Source organism: Carya illinoinensis, chromosome 10, assembly GCF_018687715.1.
Source record: "Carya illinoinensis cultivar Pawnee chromosome 10, C.illinoinensisPawnee_v1, whole genome shotgun sequence".
NCBI classification, from domain to species: Eukaryota; Viridiplantae; Streptophyta; class Magnoliopsida; order Fagales; family Juglandaceae; genus Carya; species Carya illinoinensis.
Genome location: NC_056761.1, coordinates 4,529,231 through 4,550,739, shown reverse-complemented (window position 1 = coordinate 4,550,739; position 21,509 = coordinate 4,529,231). Strand labels below are relative to the sequence as shown.

General features: G+C 37.8%; 2 protein-coding genes across 3 annotated transcripts; both read left to right on the top strand.

Annotated features, from left to right (window-relative positions):
* Nucleotides 1-219: 219 nt before the first annotated feature.
* Nucleotides 220-5,910, top strand: LOC122279810 (protein GID8 homolog). 2 transcript variants are annotated; one of them, XM_043090654.1, is made up of 7 exons: nucleotides 220-469; nucleotides 667-757; nucleotides 1,329-1,488; nucleotides 1,627-1,733; nucleotides 3,965-4,096; nucleotides 4,350-4,506; nucleotides 5,538-5,910. In XM_043090654.1, exons 2-7 carry the CDS (start codon nucleotides 707-709, stop codon nucleotides 5,657-5,659), a joined length of 729 nt encoding a protein of 242 aa, XP_042946588.1. In that variant the 5' UTR covers nucleotides 220-469; nucleotides 667-706; the 3' UTR covers nucleotides 5,660-5,910. The 2 variants fall into 2 exon arrangements, with proteins under 2 accessions (XP_042946588.1, XP_042946589.1); XM_043090655.1 differs by having other exon boundaries at nucleotides 220-558.
* An 11,337-nt stretch (nucleotides 5,911-17,247) lies between these two features.
* Nucleotides 17,248-21,149, top strand: LOC122279868. The gene is made up of 2 exons (XM_043090751.1): nucleotides 17,248-17,753; nucleotides 20,526-21,149. The coding sequence occupies exons 1-2, from the start codon at nucleotides 17,475-17,477 to the stop codon at nucleotides 20,721-20,723; spliced, it is 477 nt and encodes a 158-aa protein (XP_042946685.1). The 5' UTR covers nucleotides 17,248-17,474; the 3' UTR covers nucleotides 20,724-21,149.
* The last annotated feature ends 360 nt before the right edge of the window (nucleotides 21,150-21,509 follow it).

Below are 21,509 nucleotides of genomic sequence, written 5' to 3'. Positions count from 1 at the left end.
ACCAATTACTTTAATAAAGTGCATAAAAAATACGTAAAAATGATTATAGATAAAATTTTTAAAAAAGAATTGTTAGACCTACGTACAAATTTAAAACAAAAAAAAATTTATATAATGATATAATTTAATATAATATTTTATAATAAAAGAGATTTACACATTCATCGCATTAATTTTCCTAATATTATATAAGAGTTTTGTGTTGATGAAAAAGTTTGGTCACGGGGGCGTGGTAGGGTGATGTTCAATTGAGCTACAGGGAATCCAGAACACGTACTTCTATCTATTTCATCGTACATATATCCACCGGAGACACGTCAACCGGGCCACACCGTCTAAAACCAAACCGGACCCAACCACCAGTCTTCATCCGGAAGAAAAGCCCGGAAACAATAACCGCACGGACGAAAGGTATCGTCGGCAATTCGGATCTATACCGTCGCAGTGTTCGCCAAATCAACATCACTAGGTGAATTTTTCTCCACCATACTCGTATTCCCGGGGAAAGTTACTCCGAGTCAGTTCCATACGTTACCTCGGCCGGCGAGAAGAACTAGGGTTGATATTAGAAAATCTCTGTATTTTCTGCTAGCATTTTGGCTAGTTAGGGTTTCTTTCGAGCAGCGATGTCTGAATGCAACAGTTTCTGATTTGGTGATTTTGTAGGAGGCCTCTGTTGTGGGATGGCTTTGAAGGCGGTGCACTGATGTCACTGTTCTGGATTGTGATTCGGCGGCTAGCAGAGATCGAAGCAATGGTAACTATTCTTTTAAAAACCTTCTACCTTTTAGTGATTTTGAGTAGTTCTCTTGGTTTTTTTTAAAGGAAACAGAGGTGTTCGTGCGTGGCATTTTAATCTCTGTTTAGTTCCGGAGTAATTTAGAGGAAGAAAGGAAGTTGGAAGTTTGGCACGTGTTTCTTGTGTTGTTTCGAATATGCGAAGTAAAAATCTAACCTCCACTAATCCAAAAAGGGGAAAGTCGGTTCAGTGGAGCGGCGGTTTTTGTTTTTAAGCTTCTGAATACTGGAAAATCAGATTCAAAGATTACCCAGTTTCGCATTCTGTTTTCCTTAATTTTCTTCGCAGCCAAACTGAGGATTTAGGAAGAAGTTCATTTTCTATGATGTTTTTGATAGATGGAAAGAAGCTCCCCTTTTCTTTTTGTCACTCTTACATATCATGTGGTTAGAACATTCTCTCTCTATGTGGAAAATTATAGACAAACACGGGAAATGGAGCAAATATCTGCTTCATGGATGTGTAAACGTGGCCTATGAGATTTTGTTCATTGACGATGAGATTGTCTTTATATATCTGTCCTGGACAGGCTACATCAAAGAAAGTGATTACCAAAGAAGAGTGGGAGAAAAAGCTTAACGATGTAAAGATCAGGAAAGAAGACATGAATAAGTTGGTGATGAATTTCCTCGTCACAGAAGGTTATGTTGATGCTGCTGAGAAATTCCGGATGGAATCTGGAACTGAACGTATCCTTAGTTTATTATGGTTGCCTACTCTGTGTGTGCACGCGCTTGGTGTTTAGCGTTGATGACTTGGTTTCTTTCTTTTTATTTTTTATTTTTTTTATGCCATATGCTATCCTGTTACGCCTTATGCATAAATAGCAGATATCGATCTTGCAACAATTACAGATCGCATGGCAGTGAAGAAGGCAGTTCAATGTGGTAATGTAGAGGACGCAATTGAGAAAGTTAATGACTTAAATCCTGAGGTTCGATATCCTGATCTATTCCTTGCTGCTAATCCTTTGGTATATTACATATGTTTTGCCAGTAGTTATGAAATGAAATCTTCAGACACACTTCAAAAAAATTGCACATCGTTGCATACACTTAACAGCTACTCGATTTTGTTAAATTAAAATTTGGAGTTTATTAGTTATGCATGTGCACATTGCGTATTTATTGGTTGATGCACCCTAGACTTCATCTATATTTTGTTTGTTAGTAAAAGAACAATTGAAATTGGGATATGAGGGAGTGATAGCTAGTAATATCCTCTATAATATCTTTACTTTTGTGGGATGTCTTTGCTGCTAAGGTATTTCTTTTTACAAAAATTTATAAAAACTCCTAGGGGTTGGCTCAAGTGGTTAAGACCTTAGTCTCAGCGGTATGCTTCCTCCAGGTCTAAAAGGTTCAATACATCTTGGGTGCAAACAATTTATATGGGCCATCAGACTGGGGGAATTTTCTCTTGAATTACTCGAGGCGTGCTTATGGGAAACTCCTTTAAGTAACCCAAAAAATCAATTCACTCATTCCTAGTCCTCTATATGCTGGGGAAAATGGCAGATTTATCTTTTGCAAGTATTTTTAGCGGAAATCTTTCTGACTGACATTCAGCATTGAGAACATATGAGATTCCTTTTTATTAGCCTGAACTCCCTTGCTGACTGGTCATTGAAAAGTGCCTCAAAAGTTCATAGATTAGGGAGAAGAATAAGTGCCTGCTAAGTTGCTAACAAAGTATGAAAGCTTGGGAGGATAATGGCGTTCTCAAGAGTTAATGGGCCACGTATACCAAATAAAAGAAGAAGAGGTTAATGGGTCTATTGGGGTTGGTCTTTGGAAGAATATTAGAAGCAGTTGGGAGAATTCTCCCAGTTCATTGGATATGAAATGGATGCTGGGTCCAAGGTAGTATGTTGTTGGTGTGATGTGTGGTGAGGAGATAATAGTTGAAAGGTGCTCTCTTGGTATGGCATGTTTCTAGGATGCATTTGTGGGAGAGTATTTTCAGCTCATGAATTTCATCAGTTGAGTTTTGATATTGTCAGAAAGGCTAATGACTGTGAGATGGATCTTTTCACAACATTCTTTAATCAATTATACTCCAACAGTTTGAGACGGGATGGTGAAGATAAAATTGTTTGGAGCCCTTCTGAGAAAGGAGTGTTTGAAGTAGAAATTTTTGACATGTTATGCTCTCATGGCTGTACTCCTATTCCCTCGAAGATCATTTGGCACAATAAGCCCCTTCCATTGAGAGTGAATTTCTTTGCATGGGGCGATGGGCAGTGATCTTTGGATAGTGGTCCACAACCGTTTTTCTTTTTCTATCTCTAGCTTCCAAAACTTATTGATCTTTTTTACATTTTCTTCTCAAGTATATCTCTTGCATACCGGTCAAAAAAGTATTGGGGGAACAACCTTTTTCTTTACTAAAATTCATCTTATAAAAAAAGATAAATTTTTTCAAAGTAGAGAAAGTAGAGAGAATGTCTTGTAGCAATGTATCTCATCGTAAAAAAGTAAAGAAAAAGTAGAGAGAATGCCCCTGACGGTTGGAGATAGTGAAAGGGAATGAGAAAAAGAGAAACAGCAAACCTTGAAAGGATTGCAGGGTGGAAGAGAGAAGAGAAGAACTGGAAGAGATAGAAAGGCAAGAGGGCAGATAAGAGAACTGAAAAACTATGAAGGGGGAGGCAAGAGTTGGAAAGGGTTGAGAAAGGGAGAGGCCACAGGCTCTTCCAAAATATTAGCAATTATATATCCAAGTTCCCCATCTCGTTTTACACAAAGGAGGCCGATAGTTGAGTATTACAGAACCTAGAAAACACATGAAATCCATCAAAACAACTGCCCATATTATGTGACTCTTGTGGTATTACAGAAAAAACGAAAAACCATCAAAATTTGGAATGTTCTTCTCTAGACAATTGCTATGATTAATCTGCTGTTTTGTATTTCTTGTGTCAACTTGCTGCTGAGAATAATTTTTTTCTCCTCGCTAAACTAGAACCTGAGAAGAGAATTATGTTGGGCAAACTTTTTCTCTTCTCTAAACTGAGAACCTATTTAAGTGGTATATCTTGGAGATTTTATTCAGAAATTTTCTCATAGTTTGTGTCATAGAGCCCAATTATTTCTGATTTCAGCTTTTCTTCTCTCTTCTGGTTTTCCTAAATTAATTGTTTATCATGTGGAAATTTATATGCAGATACTGGATACCAATCCACAGTTGTTTTTCCATCTTCAACAGCAAAGGTTGATAGAATTAATTCGGCATGGGAAAGTAGAAGAGGCTCTAGAGTTTGCCCAGGAGGAGCTTGCACCAAGGGGAGAAGAAAATGTATTACTGCATTCATAAAGAACTTCATTGTCGTTTTCTTTGCATAATGATTAGTTTTTTTCTTTTGGACAAGTCCTTTCATGTAAGTCTTTGCATGATAATTGTGGAAATTGAAATGGCAAAATATAATTCCAAATATATAGATAGGTTTGTCTTCATGGAACTATATTTGTGGCCACTATTTGATGATCGAGTTTGTTTACTTGTATACAACTAGAGCTAATACTTGGCTAAGAAAATTAGTTGTCTGCAGCAAAGCTTTTTAGAAGAGCTGGAGAGGACGGTTTCTCTTCTTGCTTTTGAAGATGTTTCCAACTGTCCTGTTGGAGAACTTCTGGACATTTCACAGCGCCTAAAGACTGCCAGTGAGGTGAATGCTGCCATCCTTACTAGCCAGAGCCACGAAAAAGGTTAGTGCACTTTCCATCTTATCTTTAATAGTAATAAGAATACCAGGGTCTGGAATTAGTATATTATGGTTCGCTGCAAAAAGTCACATGTTTTGGAAGCAAGTTTCTTCATTCTTCTAGATTCAATAGTAGACTTTGAGTCAAGTTAGAAAACGGTAAAACAAAATTCCTGTCAAGATTTTCTGTGACCAACAAAATATAGATGTTCTCGAGTCTTGGACCTCTTTCACTTAAATGAACATTTGGAGCAAAATTACCAAGTTGTTCTGATAGGGCAGAGATTGTGGCATGTTTGGATGGTGAGATGAGATGATCTATGGATAGTAATGAAATGATTTGACTTAATATGTTTTATGGGGTTTTGGAAAAGGAGAGGGAAAAAATTTAATAAAAATATTATAAGATTAAAATATTATTATAATATAATTTTTTAATTTTATTTTTGTTTTGGGATTTGAAAAAGTTGAATTGTTTTTGGTGTTTTGTTTGAAAGTTTGGAAAAATTGTAATGATTAGGTAATACTCAGATAAAAAAATTGAAGATTTTAAATTGAAAAGTGTTTATGTTTGTGATGTTTGGATATTGAGATAAAATGAAATGAGATGAGTTGGGAGGATTTTGCTATCCAAACCAGGCATAATCTACATGGAAATGAAGACCTCGTTGAACAGGGAATGACAACCGTTTTTCAGTGACATTTTACATTAGTCCTTGATGCTTTTAACTTATACTCTTATTTCCTTCTCTCAGTTTCGAATTATTTTGTCATAAAGGCTTCTTAAAATGTTTATATCAAAACAAGCAATGTAAGAGAATAGTAGCTGAAATTAAGTTTTGAACTTCGGTTGTTGGGAGTTGGATCATTTTTTTTTTGGGGTAAGCAGTGATGTCATTTTCCAATTAGATGATGCTTTCTGGGGGGTATTCCTAATTTAGATGAACCAACTTCTATCTATTATTTTGTCGGGAATCTTGTTCGAGTATAAATATCCAAGTAAATAGCTCCTGTATAATTTTGGCTGAACCACAGATCCAAAGCTTCCAAGCTTGTTAAAGATGCTGATCTGGGCCCAAAATCAGCTTGATGAGAAGGCTGCCTATCCGCATATAAACGACTTGTCCACTGCCACGCTTGAAGACCCTGCCATCTGAAAACGGGTGTGACTTCAATGGGTGGAGGATTTAGGTGTTTCTAGATTGAATGGGTCAAGTTCGTTGTAATGAAACATGATGTTTGTACTTTTATCTGAAATCGACTGTATCTCGTTGTCCTTTACATGTCATCCACATTGGATTTAATTCCTTGCTACAAGCTTTTCGGTGGCCTTGTGCTGTACACATAATTTTGAATATTTTCTCTTGTTCTAGCTCAATGCTATAAGGTGGTTGAAGATTTCTTTTAACATTCCAGTATATGAAAAAAAATAAGATGAGTTCGAGCTCATTCAAAAATTTTCCGTACTTCTTGCCGTTTTGTTGTCTGCCTTATTGTTGAAAACTTGGATCCAGACTGTAAAAACTACCCTTTTTGGACATGTTAGTCGCAACCAAACTACTCCGATCTCAAGTCAAATGCTACAATCATTCACTATCTAGAGGCTAGTAATGTTCCTTGAATCGCGAAAACTGTGTTCCTTACCGAGGCAAAAACGTAAACAAAACAAAACACAAAGATGCAGACCTTGATTAGGTCTAAGAAACAAAATGAAATAGCATGAAACTGCTGTGTCTCCCTAAACAAGATCACTCAACTCTGACCCAGACGATATAAACCCAAGAAGTTTTTCCCATATCTGGAAAGTCCTGAAATTTGGCATGTTTAAGTTCATTTGCTCCCTTTCCCAAATGGACGCAGCCATCGTCAAAATTAAGAGCGTAGCTGGAAGGATCGTACTGGAACTTCAGCTGCTGCTTACCTGCATTCTTGACGGCCTTCTTCACTGATGCTCTCATCCTCCAGAATAGGCTTCTGAATTGCTTCTTACTGTAAGCACTCGCCCACTCCAAACTTCCACCCAAACCCATACCCACAGGCATGTAGGCTATAGCAGTATCGATATAAAACAGAGTTCTCTTTTCGCAAATTGCTTTGGTGTGTTAGCAAAGTCTGCTTTTATATTCACCAGTTCGAAGCAGCTGTTAAAAATTCAGTGTGGGCCTGTGAGATAGAAAGGGGGGGAGATAGAAACAGAATGGGTTCCAATGTGTTTTGGTGCAGAAAGTGGGGAATAAGAAGACTAGAAAAAAGGATTCGAGCCCGGAAAGGGGGGAGTAGTACAGAAGAAGGAAAAGGGTTATTGGAAACCAGGAACATGATCTGTTTGGTCTTTCAAAGAAGCTGCACGGCTTCAGCTGCAGACTCCCAGAGTCATTTACTTTTTTGGAATGACGTTGGGGTACTAAAATTCCTATCAGCCAGAGATATAGAGGAGAGGGATGCAGTGGGCAGAGAGCCTCTCTACGGTCGTGCTGTAAGGTCCTTTCACTATCAGAATGTGGTCTTGTAGTGATAGCATAACGAATCCTTAATCCTCGGCACTTGAAATGTTAATTTCTTCTGCTCAGCCTTTCTTCCCGGGATACACTCGATCTGGAGACCAACCTCCTTATGATTTTTCAGCTAACCGTATCAATCAAGTTCTGGGTCCACACTAACATTAACAATTAACTTTAAAAATTGAAATTACATAATTTCAACTTGTTCTCAAAACTCGTTGACACGTGAACACTATTCAACAGGTTAGAACCGGCAATACAGAGATGGGTATTTAGAGGAAAAAATCCGGGTTCACTTTTATAATTTTATTTCCAAAAATGTGAAAAAGAAAATAACAAAAAAGGTTAAGCATATTGTCCGCTTAAAGTTGATTTAATTCAACCCTTGTCTCAATATTATGCAGACCAATTCTCGGTGAAGGGTTTTCTCACTGCCAGAACGCATGTGGATTGTGGTCCATTCTGTCAAGTCTTTATATCGGCAATGGAACCCAGCAGTGATCGATCAAATCAAATTCTCCTTTTGCTCCTAACTGCTTGGCCTCCTACAGAATGTAATGTGAGAGGCACGTATGGTCACCTTGATTATCTTTAATTTCTACTCTCTTTTTCTTAAAAAAATATTCTTTTATGAGCTCTCTGCTTTTGTCTTCACCTCGAAATCCTTTTGTGCTTTTTATCCCCGCATTAACTCTCTCTCTCTCTCTCTCTGTGCTTGGGCCTTAAAGATTGGCTCTCAGTTCTGTAGTACACTACCTGCGAACCTATTGTAGTTTCTTTTGGGATGTGGGTCCATGGAGATGACTTGTCATTCTTGTCGACAAGGATGCCTTTGTCCTAGGCATTGGTTTCCTCTATGTGGACTGTTTTATTTATGCTACTTTTTTTTAACCTTTATGTGGATTTGGGCTTCCTTAGCTAGCCTTTGATGTTTTTTCATTGATCAGGCTTTTCGCCACTTGGCATTGGGTTCCTCTTTCGGCTGGGTTACAACAACTAGGTGTTGGCTGGCGAAAGCCCAAACTGTTTGATATTGCCACTCTGAACATTCACTGCCTTATGTCCGCCGAATAGAATTATTCTATTCAGATTAATTTTAGTTTTCTTATTTCTTCCTCGATGGTTTGGAACTTCCACACATACCTTCTCCTGTCTATTTTCACTCTCGTTTCTAACTTCTTTGCATTATTTTGACACGAAAACTACGTACTTGTAGGCTACGCACCATTTGCAAAGACCCTTTAAGATGTCACAAACAGTGCACGTTCAGGAGCAGTACTATGCATGACATGCACATAAAAAGGTATAGATGAAGATGGAAATATGTTTATCAACATTAGGGCAACTCACCACTAGTGTTGAAGTGCTTGAGAGGAAAATTTCATACATCATAATACTATTTCACTTTTATCCTACTATATAATATGTTATACATTTATCACCATTAGTTGATTCTTTATTATTCATTAATAATAAGCGTATTATATATTACAAATAAGATGAAAATAAGACGAAAGTGCAATGTCTAATATTACTCAAAATATTGCTAGTGCTGCCATGAGATGCACCTTTATCATCTTCTTCGATATGCAAACATAAAATATTACTGATCATGTCAGGTGGTTTGGCTTTCTTTTTGTCATGTGCCTTGTTGCTGTTTGTTCCCCAATACAGCTTTATATAATATATATTTATTTATTTTAAACTGTTTCAAAATGTACATGATGAAAAGCAGATAAAGATATGAGATCCCAGGAGACTGCACTTTACCCATACATCTAAGTTGGTGCCTTCAAAAAGGAACCTTGTTTCACATTTCCAGATAGGCAGACCTAACTCCTAGAGCCGAATGTTTGTTGGCTGAACAAAAGCTGAAATCCAAAGGTTTTTAGACCTTGGCGCATGTTTCCTGCAGCAGTATCTTACATGGACTTGCTCCTGAAATCTTTTTCGTTGCTTTTTCAGAGGGAGTGGCTTATTGGGGTAGCTTACCTAGCTAGCCTCCATCTCCCTCTGCATATCTTTTAGAAGTGAAACCATTAAAAATAAAGATATGCTATGTATACCCCTGACAACATATCACATTTTTATACTAACTTATTCTAAATTTTTATTTTATACCTATTTGTCTCAATCTTATGATTTGTTTCTCAGGTAGACTACATAGCATTTGATAGCCTAAAACAAATGGTCTTCTTTCTAAATTTAGAATATTGGATTCGCAAATTCGTTCCGTCGTCTCTTTATTCTAATTTTTTTTAATTTTTAAATAAAATATAATAAATAATTTTTTTTTTAAATCTTAATTCAACTTTTTCAGATTTTAAAATAATTATAATATCAAAAAATAATATTTTAATAATATTTTATTCAATTTTTATTTTTTATTTAAAATTATTTTATCACATCTTATAGTTTTATCCCTCTCGACCTCATCCTGCTGACAATGTGGACTGGACTGATACATAAAAGAACAAACTTGGGAGATTAAACTATGTATATTTTTAAGCCATCAAAATTTCCCTCCAAGTAATGTTGTTTAACTATCCATTGGTTGGTCATCGATCATTTCGAAAAACCATATTTCTACAATAAAAATGGATGGCATGAATGAAAGGGACATGATCCCTCCAACCCATACCTCAATTATTCATCAGTTATTTCTAGGTAAAATATATATAGATTTCATCATTTTAATCATGATCGATGCTCACAAACAGCCCTCCTTGTTTTCTCCAATGAATTCGTCTATAAGACCCTTATCTCTTTCTGTTTTAGTTCCGGATTGATTGTTTGACACTCTGACAAAAACCCTAGGGCCGCTAGTTCAGTTGAGTCAGCTCCCTGATCACTACTCCAATAGGTTCCCTCCCTTCCCCTCCACGACCAGTTATTCTACCACCATCACCAGAAAGCTGTGTGTCCAACTTTAAAGTTTATGCCGTGTTTTCCCCAAATGAGCAATACCCCAATACATACAGATCTAATTCAATAGAATTTTACAATGTCTCGAGTAACAAATGGACTCACGCTAGCTCTATCCCTGGCCTAGTTGACAACCATTTTTTGAAGGGTTTTGCAATGGTCTCTCCAGGTGACTCCATTTCAATGTTTTGAATACCGTACCGATCAAGAAACTGGAACGAAATATTTTAGTACTGATATCATTTCATGTACCGTTTCAGGATAGTCGATATATAAATAAATTATATGTATAAATATATATAAATTATATTCTAAAATAATAGTTTATATATAAATAATTTATACATAAATACATATATATAAATTATAAATAGTCTAGTATGAATTGAGAGTTAAAAAATAAACTTGTAGTTTGAAAAAAAGAAAAAAAAAAGTGAAGGCTAAAATAGTCATTTTGATCATTAAATTTTGGTCACAAAAGTCCACTTCTCATGTAGTGGGTACGTAGGTTGGTATAGGCTGAAATATCGGCCGATACGACTGATATTTAGACTGGTACGAAATAGGTACAATACCTATACCGGACCAGTAACTGGTACAACATATTCCAACCGTGCCGACCGGTACGGTATAGTATTTAAGACCATGCTTCATTTACATAATTGGTGGGAGGTTGTGCCACAAAGAAAGATCTTATGGCGCATAGGATGATTCGTATCATGACTTTGTAGAAGTGGATGTTCAAGTCCTACCCTGGGTTTTGTGTTACAATGTTAGGTCCGAACAATGGTCCTGATGTGCACCATTAGGCACACCACGTTATGATTTTGCATGCTCCGTTCATAATAACAAAATCTATGTGGCTGGTGGGAAATCCACCTTGGCTAGTGCAAGGGGTCTTCCGTCGGCTGAGATGTACAATCCTAGACTCGGCGTGTGGACCTCGTTGCCTAATATGAATACTTTGAGGTACAAGTGTGTGGGAGTGACATGACAAAGTAAATTCTACGTGGTTGGAGGATTTATGGAGGAAGAGGACTCGAATTCGAGGCTCAACGTGGTGTTGCGTAGTTCGACCGAGGTGTACGACATGAAAGTGGGGAAGTGGGACCTCAGACAACGAATGTGGCAACTAGATGTGCCACCTAATCAAATTGTCACAATGGATGGGAAACTATTTAGCTGTGGAGATTGCCTAAATGCACATTGAGGTCTATGACGGGAAGGTTAACATATGGAACGAAGTTGATGGGTCACAAGGAGACCTTAATTCCTTGAGTTCTGCATCCAACAATGAAAATTGGCGGCGAAATCAAAGGCTTTACCTCACAATGGCACCGATAGGAACCCGTATATATTTCTTGACCGGCCATCGGGTGGCTGGGGAGTTACCAAGAACAATGTCAAGGGTCCACGTGTTTGACACATCAGCAACTAAGCAACGCGTGGAGGAGCCTTGAGCCAATGGAAGAGGTGGGCTTGAAAGAACTTTGCAGCCATTGTGGTGTCGTTGAAGCCCAGTAAACTTAATTGATGAGAAATGTTTGGTTAACAAAAAAAATATTTTACAAAAATAAAATTAACATTCTGACGTGAATTGACGTTGTGAGTCAGATTATAAAAAAATTTTAAAATTTAACATTACATTCAACCATATCAGTTTATAAATTTTGTTTTTATGAAATTGTTTTGTCAACCTAACAATTCTCTAATTTATAAGTAGCAGCAGCCACCAAGAATAACATGCATGGTAGTGGCTGGCTAAATAAGTTAATTTATATAAGCACTATAATGTTTGTAACGTTTCAGCTTATTAAATCACTTGCAGGTTTGTAATGTAGCATCTTGGTTCTTCGGATAAATGCTCAACTACATATTTACGTGCACATTTAACACAAGGATATATATATATATATATATGTATATATTATCAATGTATCATTGACCACTAGTACTCTAGTTGATAATTCAAATGATCTAGGGAAGAGCTGATCTACTCTTAACTCTATAAATAAAGAGATGCAGTTTTATTATAAGGTCTCTAGTGCAGAACCAAATCATAGTACCCAAAAAGTAAAAGCCACTAGCTAGCTAGGAACTCTCTTTGAGGCATTTTGATGATTTTGTCCAAAATTAGAAAATACTACTTAGTGTGACATCTCAAATCATATAATGATATACTTTCGTTAATTGGTCTACTTTCGACATTTCATTAATCTTCACCAAAGAAAACTACTGGTTAATTCTTAATCTGTCCCACTTGTCTATCTTTCAAACATATACAGTTGCCTTTCTTAATTGCTACAACGTTAGTGTCCCAAATCATGATTATAACTTGGTCTCCAACAGGTCATTGCTCCTCTTTACTCTCCTAATTCCCCCAATTGGGCCCTTTCCATGTCCCATATGCTCCCCTATAACTCTTTCGAAATTAAGCTTCTGTCCCTTGCCAAAAGCTAAATGCAAGAAGTATATATACATGATAACAAACTGAAACGGGAAGTTTAAAGTTGATTAACATAAGTTTAAGCTCGTTTCACTTATCTTAATAACCCTAAAATGTTTACCAAAAGAAATAAAACCCTAAAATGGGCTGGCTCAGGACCTTCTTCAGGAAGCTTAAGATCGAGGGCATGCAATAACCCAACCTGGGTTGATGTCTAGGTGGGCCCTGATGGAAGAGAAGGACCCGTTCACCCCATGCAGTGCACCCACCCCGCAAAATGATTTGGGTCACTAAAGTAGTATAGGTGGTAAGAGCTAGCTAACTAGCTTCTATAGGGTTAGCCTCAAAAGGTTAGGTTAGCCCCCATTCAAGGCCGGCCGAGGAAGCTCTCAAGTGGTCAAGTATGTCAAGCTTTTACCACCATTAAAAGAAGAGAAAGCGCATGCAGCTGCTAAAACATCCATCATTCACGTGAGCCATGAGCTCACGCTCCCACGGCTACGCCACGCATCCCATCCCATTCACACTCCCTGCACCCTTGACCCCTGACCCATCTCTGACATACCCATACACTCTTTTACATCCATTCTATTCGCTGTCACCTCAAAACTTCACACAGAGAGAAAGACACAGAGAGAGGGAGAGCTTGGCTTGACAATTTTTACACCTAGACACGCAACCACACGTGCGATTGTAGCCACGCACGCGCGAGATTCCCTATATCCCCCGTACCAACTATATCTCTGAGTGCGACGTTTCATCCGTTTGACTTTGACTATAGGCACCCATACCAAGGGCCGAGATTTCGTGTCCCGTGAAGCGAAATCCTGGCCGTCGAAGTGGGGGACAATTTCGAGGATTTGGGTCTTCTCACATGTTGGTTAGGACCTGCAAAGGCCGACACTGAGAGGGCTGATATGTTGGTGTTGCGTCGTGTTATGAGAATTGACGGTCTCTTACCTCTTTTTATTTTTTTAATGCTTTTCCTCCCCAGTGCCCGACCCGTGCCAGCCATGCCACGTGGCGATAGAGTGAAATTGGATTAATACGTGGACAAAAAGGAAACAGGTGGGGTCCTTTGGCCTGAAATCCAAAGGGTCCACGAGGACAATGGCACAAACCTCGACATGATGCATGTGCGAGAGAGTGATACACAGAGGAATAGGGTTTCCAACTTTGAAGGTAGCTACTAGCTAGGGTGTCTGAGCTCACTGCTTCGGGATGCCCTCTCAACAGTACTTTCGCCATAAATTGCCAATCCATCTTTGTTCCCAGTTAGTCTGATCGTCAATGTTGAACGAATCAAAGATTCTCTGTCCATTTATTTACAGGTCTGGATAACGTCAATGCTGAGGGCACATCTTCAGCGTTTGCGTGTGCTTTTAATCAAATGATGTATAAATCATGTTTTCCTATAGAATGTTCAACAAGTAAATGTAGTTTTATATTTACGGCTGATAGAATCTTTTAAAATATTTTAAAAAAATTATGACTAATAAATTTACATGTGTTTTTTAATCTTTTAAAAAATAAAATATACTATTAAACACTTTTAAGTAGCATATTTAAAGGACAGCCAACGTTACAAATATACAATGTGAGCGCCACGAGGGATCACGAATTGCTTTGTCAGACGACACGTAATTATGGCATTCTCCTTAGACCTAGTCAGGGTCTCCACTGGACCACCGGTCTTGGGGCCACAACCTCATGTGTTGCCATTTTCGAGATGTGTAAAAGAGAGAGAGAAAAAAAAAAAAAAAAAACAAACTGTTATCGTTACTTTAATTTTTTTCCCACTTGAATCAACTCCCATGTAATCTGCAGACCTTTGTCTGCTACCGTGGTAACTGCACATTTTCTGGACTTTTGGAGCTTACCACAAAGCTCTGAGACCAACTTCCAAACTATAACTTCATCAGAAAGGACATGATGTTGAGTTTTGCTCTTTAGAGTCTCACATTGGTAGTGAGTGAGGAAGATACAAGACTCATAGGTTATAAAAATGAGGTTTAGCCTCAGTACACCAGTCAAATGCTTAGCTAGTAACTTTTAACTCTAGTTAAATTCCTCTGTTGTCCATTTTTTATAAAATGGGAAGAGGTGTGAGTTAGAATTTTTCTAGTGGGGAAAGCTTTGTGGGTGTGTTTGGGGTGAGGAGAGAAATTATGTGATTGTAATAATTTTTCACATAGTGTATTTTCTTCTCTGGGTCTGGTGGTTTTTCTCCTGTTTTGGAGTTTCTACGTAAATTTCTTGTGTTGTTATTATTTCTCTATTTTTCTTGTTATTCCTGCAAAGGGTAGATCCTAGGGGGGGTGAATTTGGAGGTCCAAATTCCCAACAATTGGTATCAGAGCCACTAAGTTCTTTTTGTGGGGTAGAGTTTTTGGTGTGGTAGTATGGATACGTACAATCTAAGGAGGTTCTGTCTAGGAGATTGGAAATTTTAAGTGTGTCCATTGTGACCCTCCAATCTTTCCTGGGAACTGACTTAGTGAGGTACTATTCATTTCTACGGTAAATTCATCAAAGTAATATCAGGAAGTAGGGTTTCAAATCTTATCAGATTTGAGATGGAGAAATTGGTTTACACAAGGTGTGGAAGGGCAGATCAACCCCTGAAGTCAGCAGTGATTCTAGCGACTGGTGAAACGGCTAGTACAAGAAGCTGGTTCGGCAAGTGGCTCCAAGTCAGTAAATGGAGATACTGGTATTTGCTAATGTTGTGTCTCTCTCCATGAAAAATGAGACATGTACATCCTTATGGCATGCTGCTAATTCCCAAAGTTGCCATGATAGAGGATGTGTTAATATTAGCAGGTCCACAAGTTTGCACACAGGCATTGGTTTGGCATTGATGCAGGGTGTGTGGTGGAAATTCATGTCGATGGCTGATGAACTTCCAGGAAAGCCAAACGTGGAAGTTACACCATAATTTTCAGCAAGGTTATTTTCGACATGGGCCGAAGTAAAATGCTTGGAATTGGTTTATTCTGAGTGAGTATGCTTTTATGGTGAAGCATGATAGCGGAAGCTATGAAGATCTTCATTGAGGTGGAGCTTGGCTGTGGGACCAGTCAAAGTCGCAAGGTGGAGATTGTTGAGTTTTGCTCTTTGGAGTCCCACATTGGTAGTGAGTGAGGAAGAGGCAAGACTCATGGGTTATAAAAATGAGGTTTAGCCTCATGGTTAAGTGCACCAGTCAAATGCTTAGCTAGTAACTTTTGACTCTAGTTAAATTCCTCTGTTGTCCATTTTTTGTAAAATGGGAAGAGGTGTGAGTTAGAGTTTTTCTAGTGGGGAAAGCTTTGTGGGTGTGTTTGGGGTGAGGAGAGAAATTATGTGATTGTAATAATTTTTCACATAGTGTATTTTCTTCTCTGGGTCTGGTGGTTTTTCTCCTGTTTTGGAGTTTCCACGTAAATTTCTTGTGTTGTTATTATTTCTCTATTTTTTTTGTTATTCCTGCAAAGGATAGATCCTGAGGGGGTGAATTTGGAGGTTCAAATTCCCAACACATGACCTTCTGCAATAAGGCAGTAGATAGTATTGACTGAGCATTGCCGATCACTTCTACACAAAACGAGTCGGACGGTTTGATAATTTTGGAGAGAAGATAAGCCAGCACTTAAGTCCAAAGCTTGGGGCAAGCAAATGGCCGGGTTGGAAGTTGGATCCCTTAAGGGTAACCACAAAAAAAAGAAAAGTAAGCAATGGGAAGCTGGCATGGCCCAGGCAATTGCTGGTGTTTCTCTGTGGGAGAACCTTCAAAGTTAATTATTTGATGGTCTGTTTCAAGGAAAACAAAAGGAGAAGATAAGTGGAAACGATGTTCCTCGGACCTTTGACTGTTTGGATGCTTGCATGTTGTGTGTATATGTTTACCAATGCATACTGTCTGGTACATTAATGTTGGTCGAAAATTGGTGAAATTATCCTTGAAAACTGAAAAGTTGTTTAATGCTGGTCGAATTCTGATTTGAACACAAGCCAGCAATGTTCAACAAAAACTCTAATGGAAGCTTTGTGGCCCTGATCTCCTCATGTAAAATGTAGTCGGAAAAGGAAAAGAAAAATTCAAACACTTTGCATACTTTTGATGTTTCTAGACAAATCTTTCTAAATTTTTGGTAAACATGTTTACCAACTTACAATTTAAAGCTTCTTATCTTGCTCAGCATCGTACAAACTACAATGTAAAGCTACAGTACTATGTGAACTAGGCTAAGCAACATTATTGTTCTTTTTTCCCTTTATCTCTGCCAATGTTTTTATGTTATCATTAAGCTTCTTCTCTTTTCACCTTTCCTTTTAAATTATACTTTTTTGTACCAGGATATATACTGCCAAGGCAGAAGAAACCGATGCTTCCTATATTTTGAGTGGTGTGCAAGGTTATGTAAATTCTTTTTCAATAAAGTGGATAAATTTAAATTTTATATAAAAATATTTTAATAATAATTTTTTTTAAAAGAATACATGAAATTTGTAAAACTAAAAATTGTATATAAGATTAATTTTAGCAGAAAATCTACACAGCATCCTTACACTTTTTTACACTATTGAAAAATGTAAATTTATTATTTTATCCTCTGTTATTTAATACTAATATATTGAATGTGAAGCTGCTATATAACAATCTAAAGTGCTGCACATATAAAATAATTACATAAAATTAAATTTATAAAATAATATAATTTCATGTTACCCATTAAATCTAATTTAAAATAAAAATAAGGTTATAATATCCGTTGATGTCACTCCTATTTTTGGATTAAAAAAAAAACTTTTCCCCACTAAAAAGAGCTATCCAGACCCCAATGTCCGAAGCCCACATGCCTCTGTGTCTCTCTCTCTCTCTCTCAGCCATCGGCTCCTCTTTTCGTAGGCCGAAATTACAAATTTTTATAACTCCAACAACCAACGCTTTGGTAATAGTGTAAAGCCTTATAAGTACTGCCACAACGCTCACTACAGTCCAAACCTCTCTCTCGCTCGCTCCGAAACTGCACTCCCAGGACCAAGAAGGACCACGTAAACATGTCGAAACTCTGTTAGAATTGGAAGCTGAGAAGAAAAACGAAAACAAGAAAGAAAATGGGGGAAGAAGACGGGTATGCATGGGCACCAATTGGGGCTCCATTGAACAACGTGCAGAGAGAGGAGCACTGGAGGCACTTTGACAACTCTGTCAATGCTGTGTCGTTCGGCTTCGTTGCTACTGCCATTCTCATCTCCATGTTCCTGGTCATGGCCATCTTTGAGAGGTTCCTCAGACCCACCTCACCTGCTCTTTCGCCGTCCAGTGGCCATAGCCACCGTGACATTGAGGCCCAGATGGGCTTCAATGCCAAGCTCGGTCACCCATCTCCCAAAGTAAGCAACCTCTGCACTTTTTTCTTCAAATTCAATGGTTACTTTCTAAGTTACATTTTGGTTTGGAAGTGGGTAACTTATTTTAGTCACGTTTGATTTTCTAAAAGATGTTTGAAAGTTCCCTTTTTATGCCGGTTTCTCTTTTTTCAGTCGACACTAGGCATAACCAGGGAAATGGAGAATGCCTCTTTTGATTCTTGACGGCCTGGTCGGTTATTTTTATTTTCTGTAAATAGTAATGATTATTCGTCAGACATTCTGCCTTATTTGCGTTCCCTTATGGTTATCTTCTTTAAATTAAAATTTATACTGGTCAGATAGTTCTGGAGTTTTAACTGAAGTCTTTTGTTTCCAAACGTGCTCGCCCTAAAAAACCTTTTGTCTCTAAATGTAACCATATCCCGGGAATTACTATTAATGAAGCATCTGCTTCTATTAGTTAAATTTTCTCTGCTTTTGTTTTTGTCTGTTTTGTGTCTCAGGCTCTCGGTTCCAAGTGTTCCCTTTTGTTTTTCGTTATTTGGTTATTCGTTCCTCATTGGCTCTTTGCAATTCCTGTTTCATAAGGTCCACCCAGTCTTGTTCTTATTCACGAGATTAGCTGTTACTGCGGAAATGTCTAATCATTCAGGCCACTGTAGTGAGTGGGATAAGATCATCCCTGACCAATAAATTTGGACCCTCCCCTTGTACTGTTCAGTCACCAAAAATGTCTTTGCTTCTTGTCAGCTATATGGTTCTATGCAGATGTTCCTCATGTTTTTTCAGCCAACTCTTTTCCCAGACCAAATTAATTGTCCCCAAAACCAATTTGAAAAAATCATGTATTTACACCATTGCTTACCATTTGCCGATGCTAAATTTTCTTTCTTATCCTCATTCACGTTCTCTACCCATTTTCATCTATAAAGAACTCTGCTGTCTTTTACTTACGATTGTTGGGGAATGGCCCATACAAGTAGTTTTCTGTTGAGTGGTCGGCGGTTGGTCCCAAGGCAGAGTGTGTGAGACTAATGTATTTAGAATTAAGACCCACCTGGTAACATGGCATCCATCGAGTTCCATCACTACCAATATTTATGACACCCGCATGGTCAGTCCCTGAGTCTGAGGCTGGTAGTCAACCTTTTGTATTTTTTTGTAGGCAAGTCTAGTGCTTTCTTATTCCCAATTTTCGATGTCAACTTGTTATCCAGCTAGATCCATTAAGTAAAGAAAACAATACACGAAGATATTATGTGTGCTATAATTGCATTTAAATTGAAGAATCCTATTAAATGTCTAGAGGATCCTATCAGGAGTCTTTCATGTGCAACCCATTGTTGGTATACCTTATACTTTATGTTTGTATATATATATATATATATATAATAAACGTTCCAAGGAACAGACAAGGCCCACAGACTCATCCATGTTATTTGTTCAATTAGTGGATTACCTTTTTAATGTATGTGGGACATAGCCTACGAAAGAGGCATTCTCAACTTTTGGAACAGAAACATAGGTCTAGCCTATCAACCATAAAGGACAATTCCAGTGTTTTAGAAATTATCCAGACCAACTTGAAATGGGTTATGTGGTGAATTAGAGGTCTGTAACGTCTGGTTATTGAGTACATAGAGCAGAAGATCACCATGGTAAGTTTACATCATAGAACTCGAAAAAGGACCAAAGTTAAGGTACTGACAGCGTATTCCAGGTTTTAAGGATTGTCGGTTGGGAAAAACCAATTTTGTCAAATTTCAAAAATATAAATCACTGCTGGTCACTCGTTATCCTCGCTAGAGAGATGGTGACTAAAAGAACAGCCAAGGTCTCTAAGTTGAGGTTATTTGAAGAAACTTGTGATGCCTGATGGCACTATAGAACTCGAACTCATAAAACTAGGAACAATTGCAAGAGCACATGCATGCCAGTTGGGAAAAATGTTGCTGCCTGCTACCTTATCTTAAGTCCAAATAAATAAAAGAGTAAGATTGCTAAATGTCTAATGTTGTTTGGTACTTATTTTCACTCTGTTTATGTTTTGAAACTTATGTTTCAAGTAAATCAGACTGCTAAATGACCCTAAATGATTCATTTTCACGGGTCGCAACATGGATTGCTGCTAATGATGGGGACTATTGAGCCTCCCCAACTATGCCTCAACCTGTCAGCTTAATATGGAAGAAACAATGTATTAATTGTAGCAAATTAGAAAGCAGTGGGATTTAATCCAGCGGTAGTTCCATCCTCCTGATAATGTTTCTTAGAAGCTTACTGGGATCTGGTTATACTTTTCAACGGATTCATCAGTTTCTAATACATGAGAATTTTGTGGATTATTATCGGAAGTTGCCATTGGCCATGTCTAACCATACGTCTAGGTTGCATGCCCGCCTGCAATTGCATCATTCGTATTAATCCTCTTGGAAGCCTGATATCTTTTTATCTCATTTAAAAAAATACTGATGTCTTCTTATCTTTGGTTTTGAAAAATATAAGGTGCGCATCATAAAACATAATACTGCCATTGTAGATTTTCCGTCCAATTTTGTGTATTGCTAGTGGTATGGTAAGATATGCTCGGGTTGACGCCTACTTCCTGTCTTACTTACTCTTGGTGTCATTTTGGCTGACCTACAACTCACCTCATCCGACCAGGGTGGTTGGGTTTGTGATTATAGCTGCTCTGGCACATTGCTTTGTTTCCCATGTTTTGGTTTATTATGCCCTTTCTAAACTCCACTTTCCCATATATTTCTAACAATTTGCCGCTCCTCAATTCTGCAGATGACTGTATACACAAGTGGAGTATCGGTTCTGATGCCTGGAGATGATATTCCTACCTTCATTGCACACCCAGCTCCCATGCCATGTCCCCCTGAACGTTGTTTATGGCCCAACCATCAACATATTTCATTGCCTAATCTCAACTCAAACTCCAACTTCAGCACAAGCTCAAGCTCAATGGGAGAAAACGAGGCATGAAAAACGCATGCTTACTATTTTAAACTCAAATCGCCGTTGAGCTAAGCAAGAGTTATCTCCCTAGCCACCAAAGCTAGCATGTCCAGACGAAATTCAAGGTTGCCCTCATTTCCTTTCCCATCGGATTGTATATAGCATTTACTGGGCAGGCTGGCTTTGGCATACGAGTCACCATCCAAGTGGAACTTGCATTACGTTTTTATCGTTTTAATGTTTAGGTCTTCAAATATGATTGGATTCTTAAGAGATATATTGACTTTCCCATCAGTTTGTAAATGAGGCAATATCACTTCGTGTTGAGTATGGAGTTTCGTTAGAAAAGTAAGCAATTTGTTGCATATCTATGTCAAACAATTACTGAACAAGGAAAGTCATTATTGCAATTACCACTACATTATTTTAAGTAGTTGTGAATCCTTGGATTGATCTACTTGTGTTCTGGATTTGTTTTAAACAACTCTTTAAAATTCACTGTCAAAGTATTTGCTTGGCCACCTACGACGAGCATTGCTTCCTCTAGATGGGACCCTAGTGCTGTTTTCCCAAAAGTTGAGATTACTATTGAATATTGATATGGGTATTGCAGGCCAGTCTCTTGCAATCAAGTGGAAAGAATTTTGCATTCTGGGGCACCGTACTGTTTGGCGAATTTTTATTTCAAACATAAATGTCTCGTCTCCTTATTATAATTTTTTTAAATTTTTATATAGAATATAATAAATAATTTAATTTTTTTCTTATTTTTTTAAATATTAAAATAATAATAATATTAAAATATAATATTTT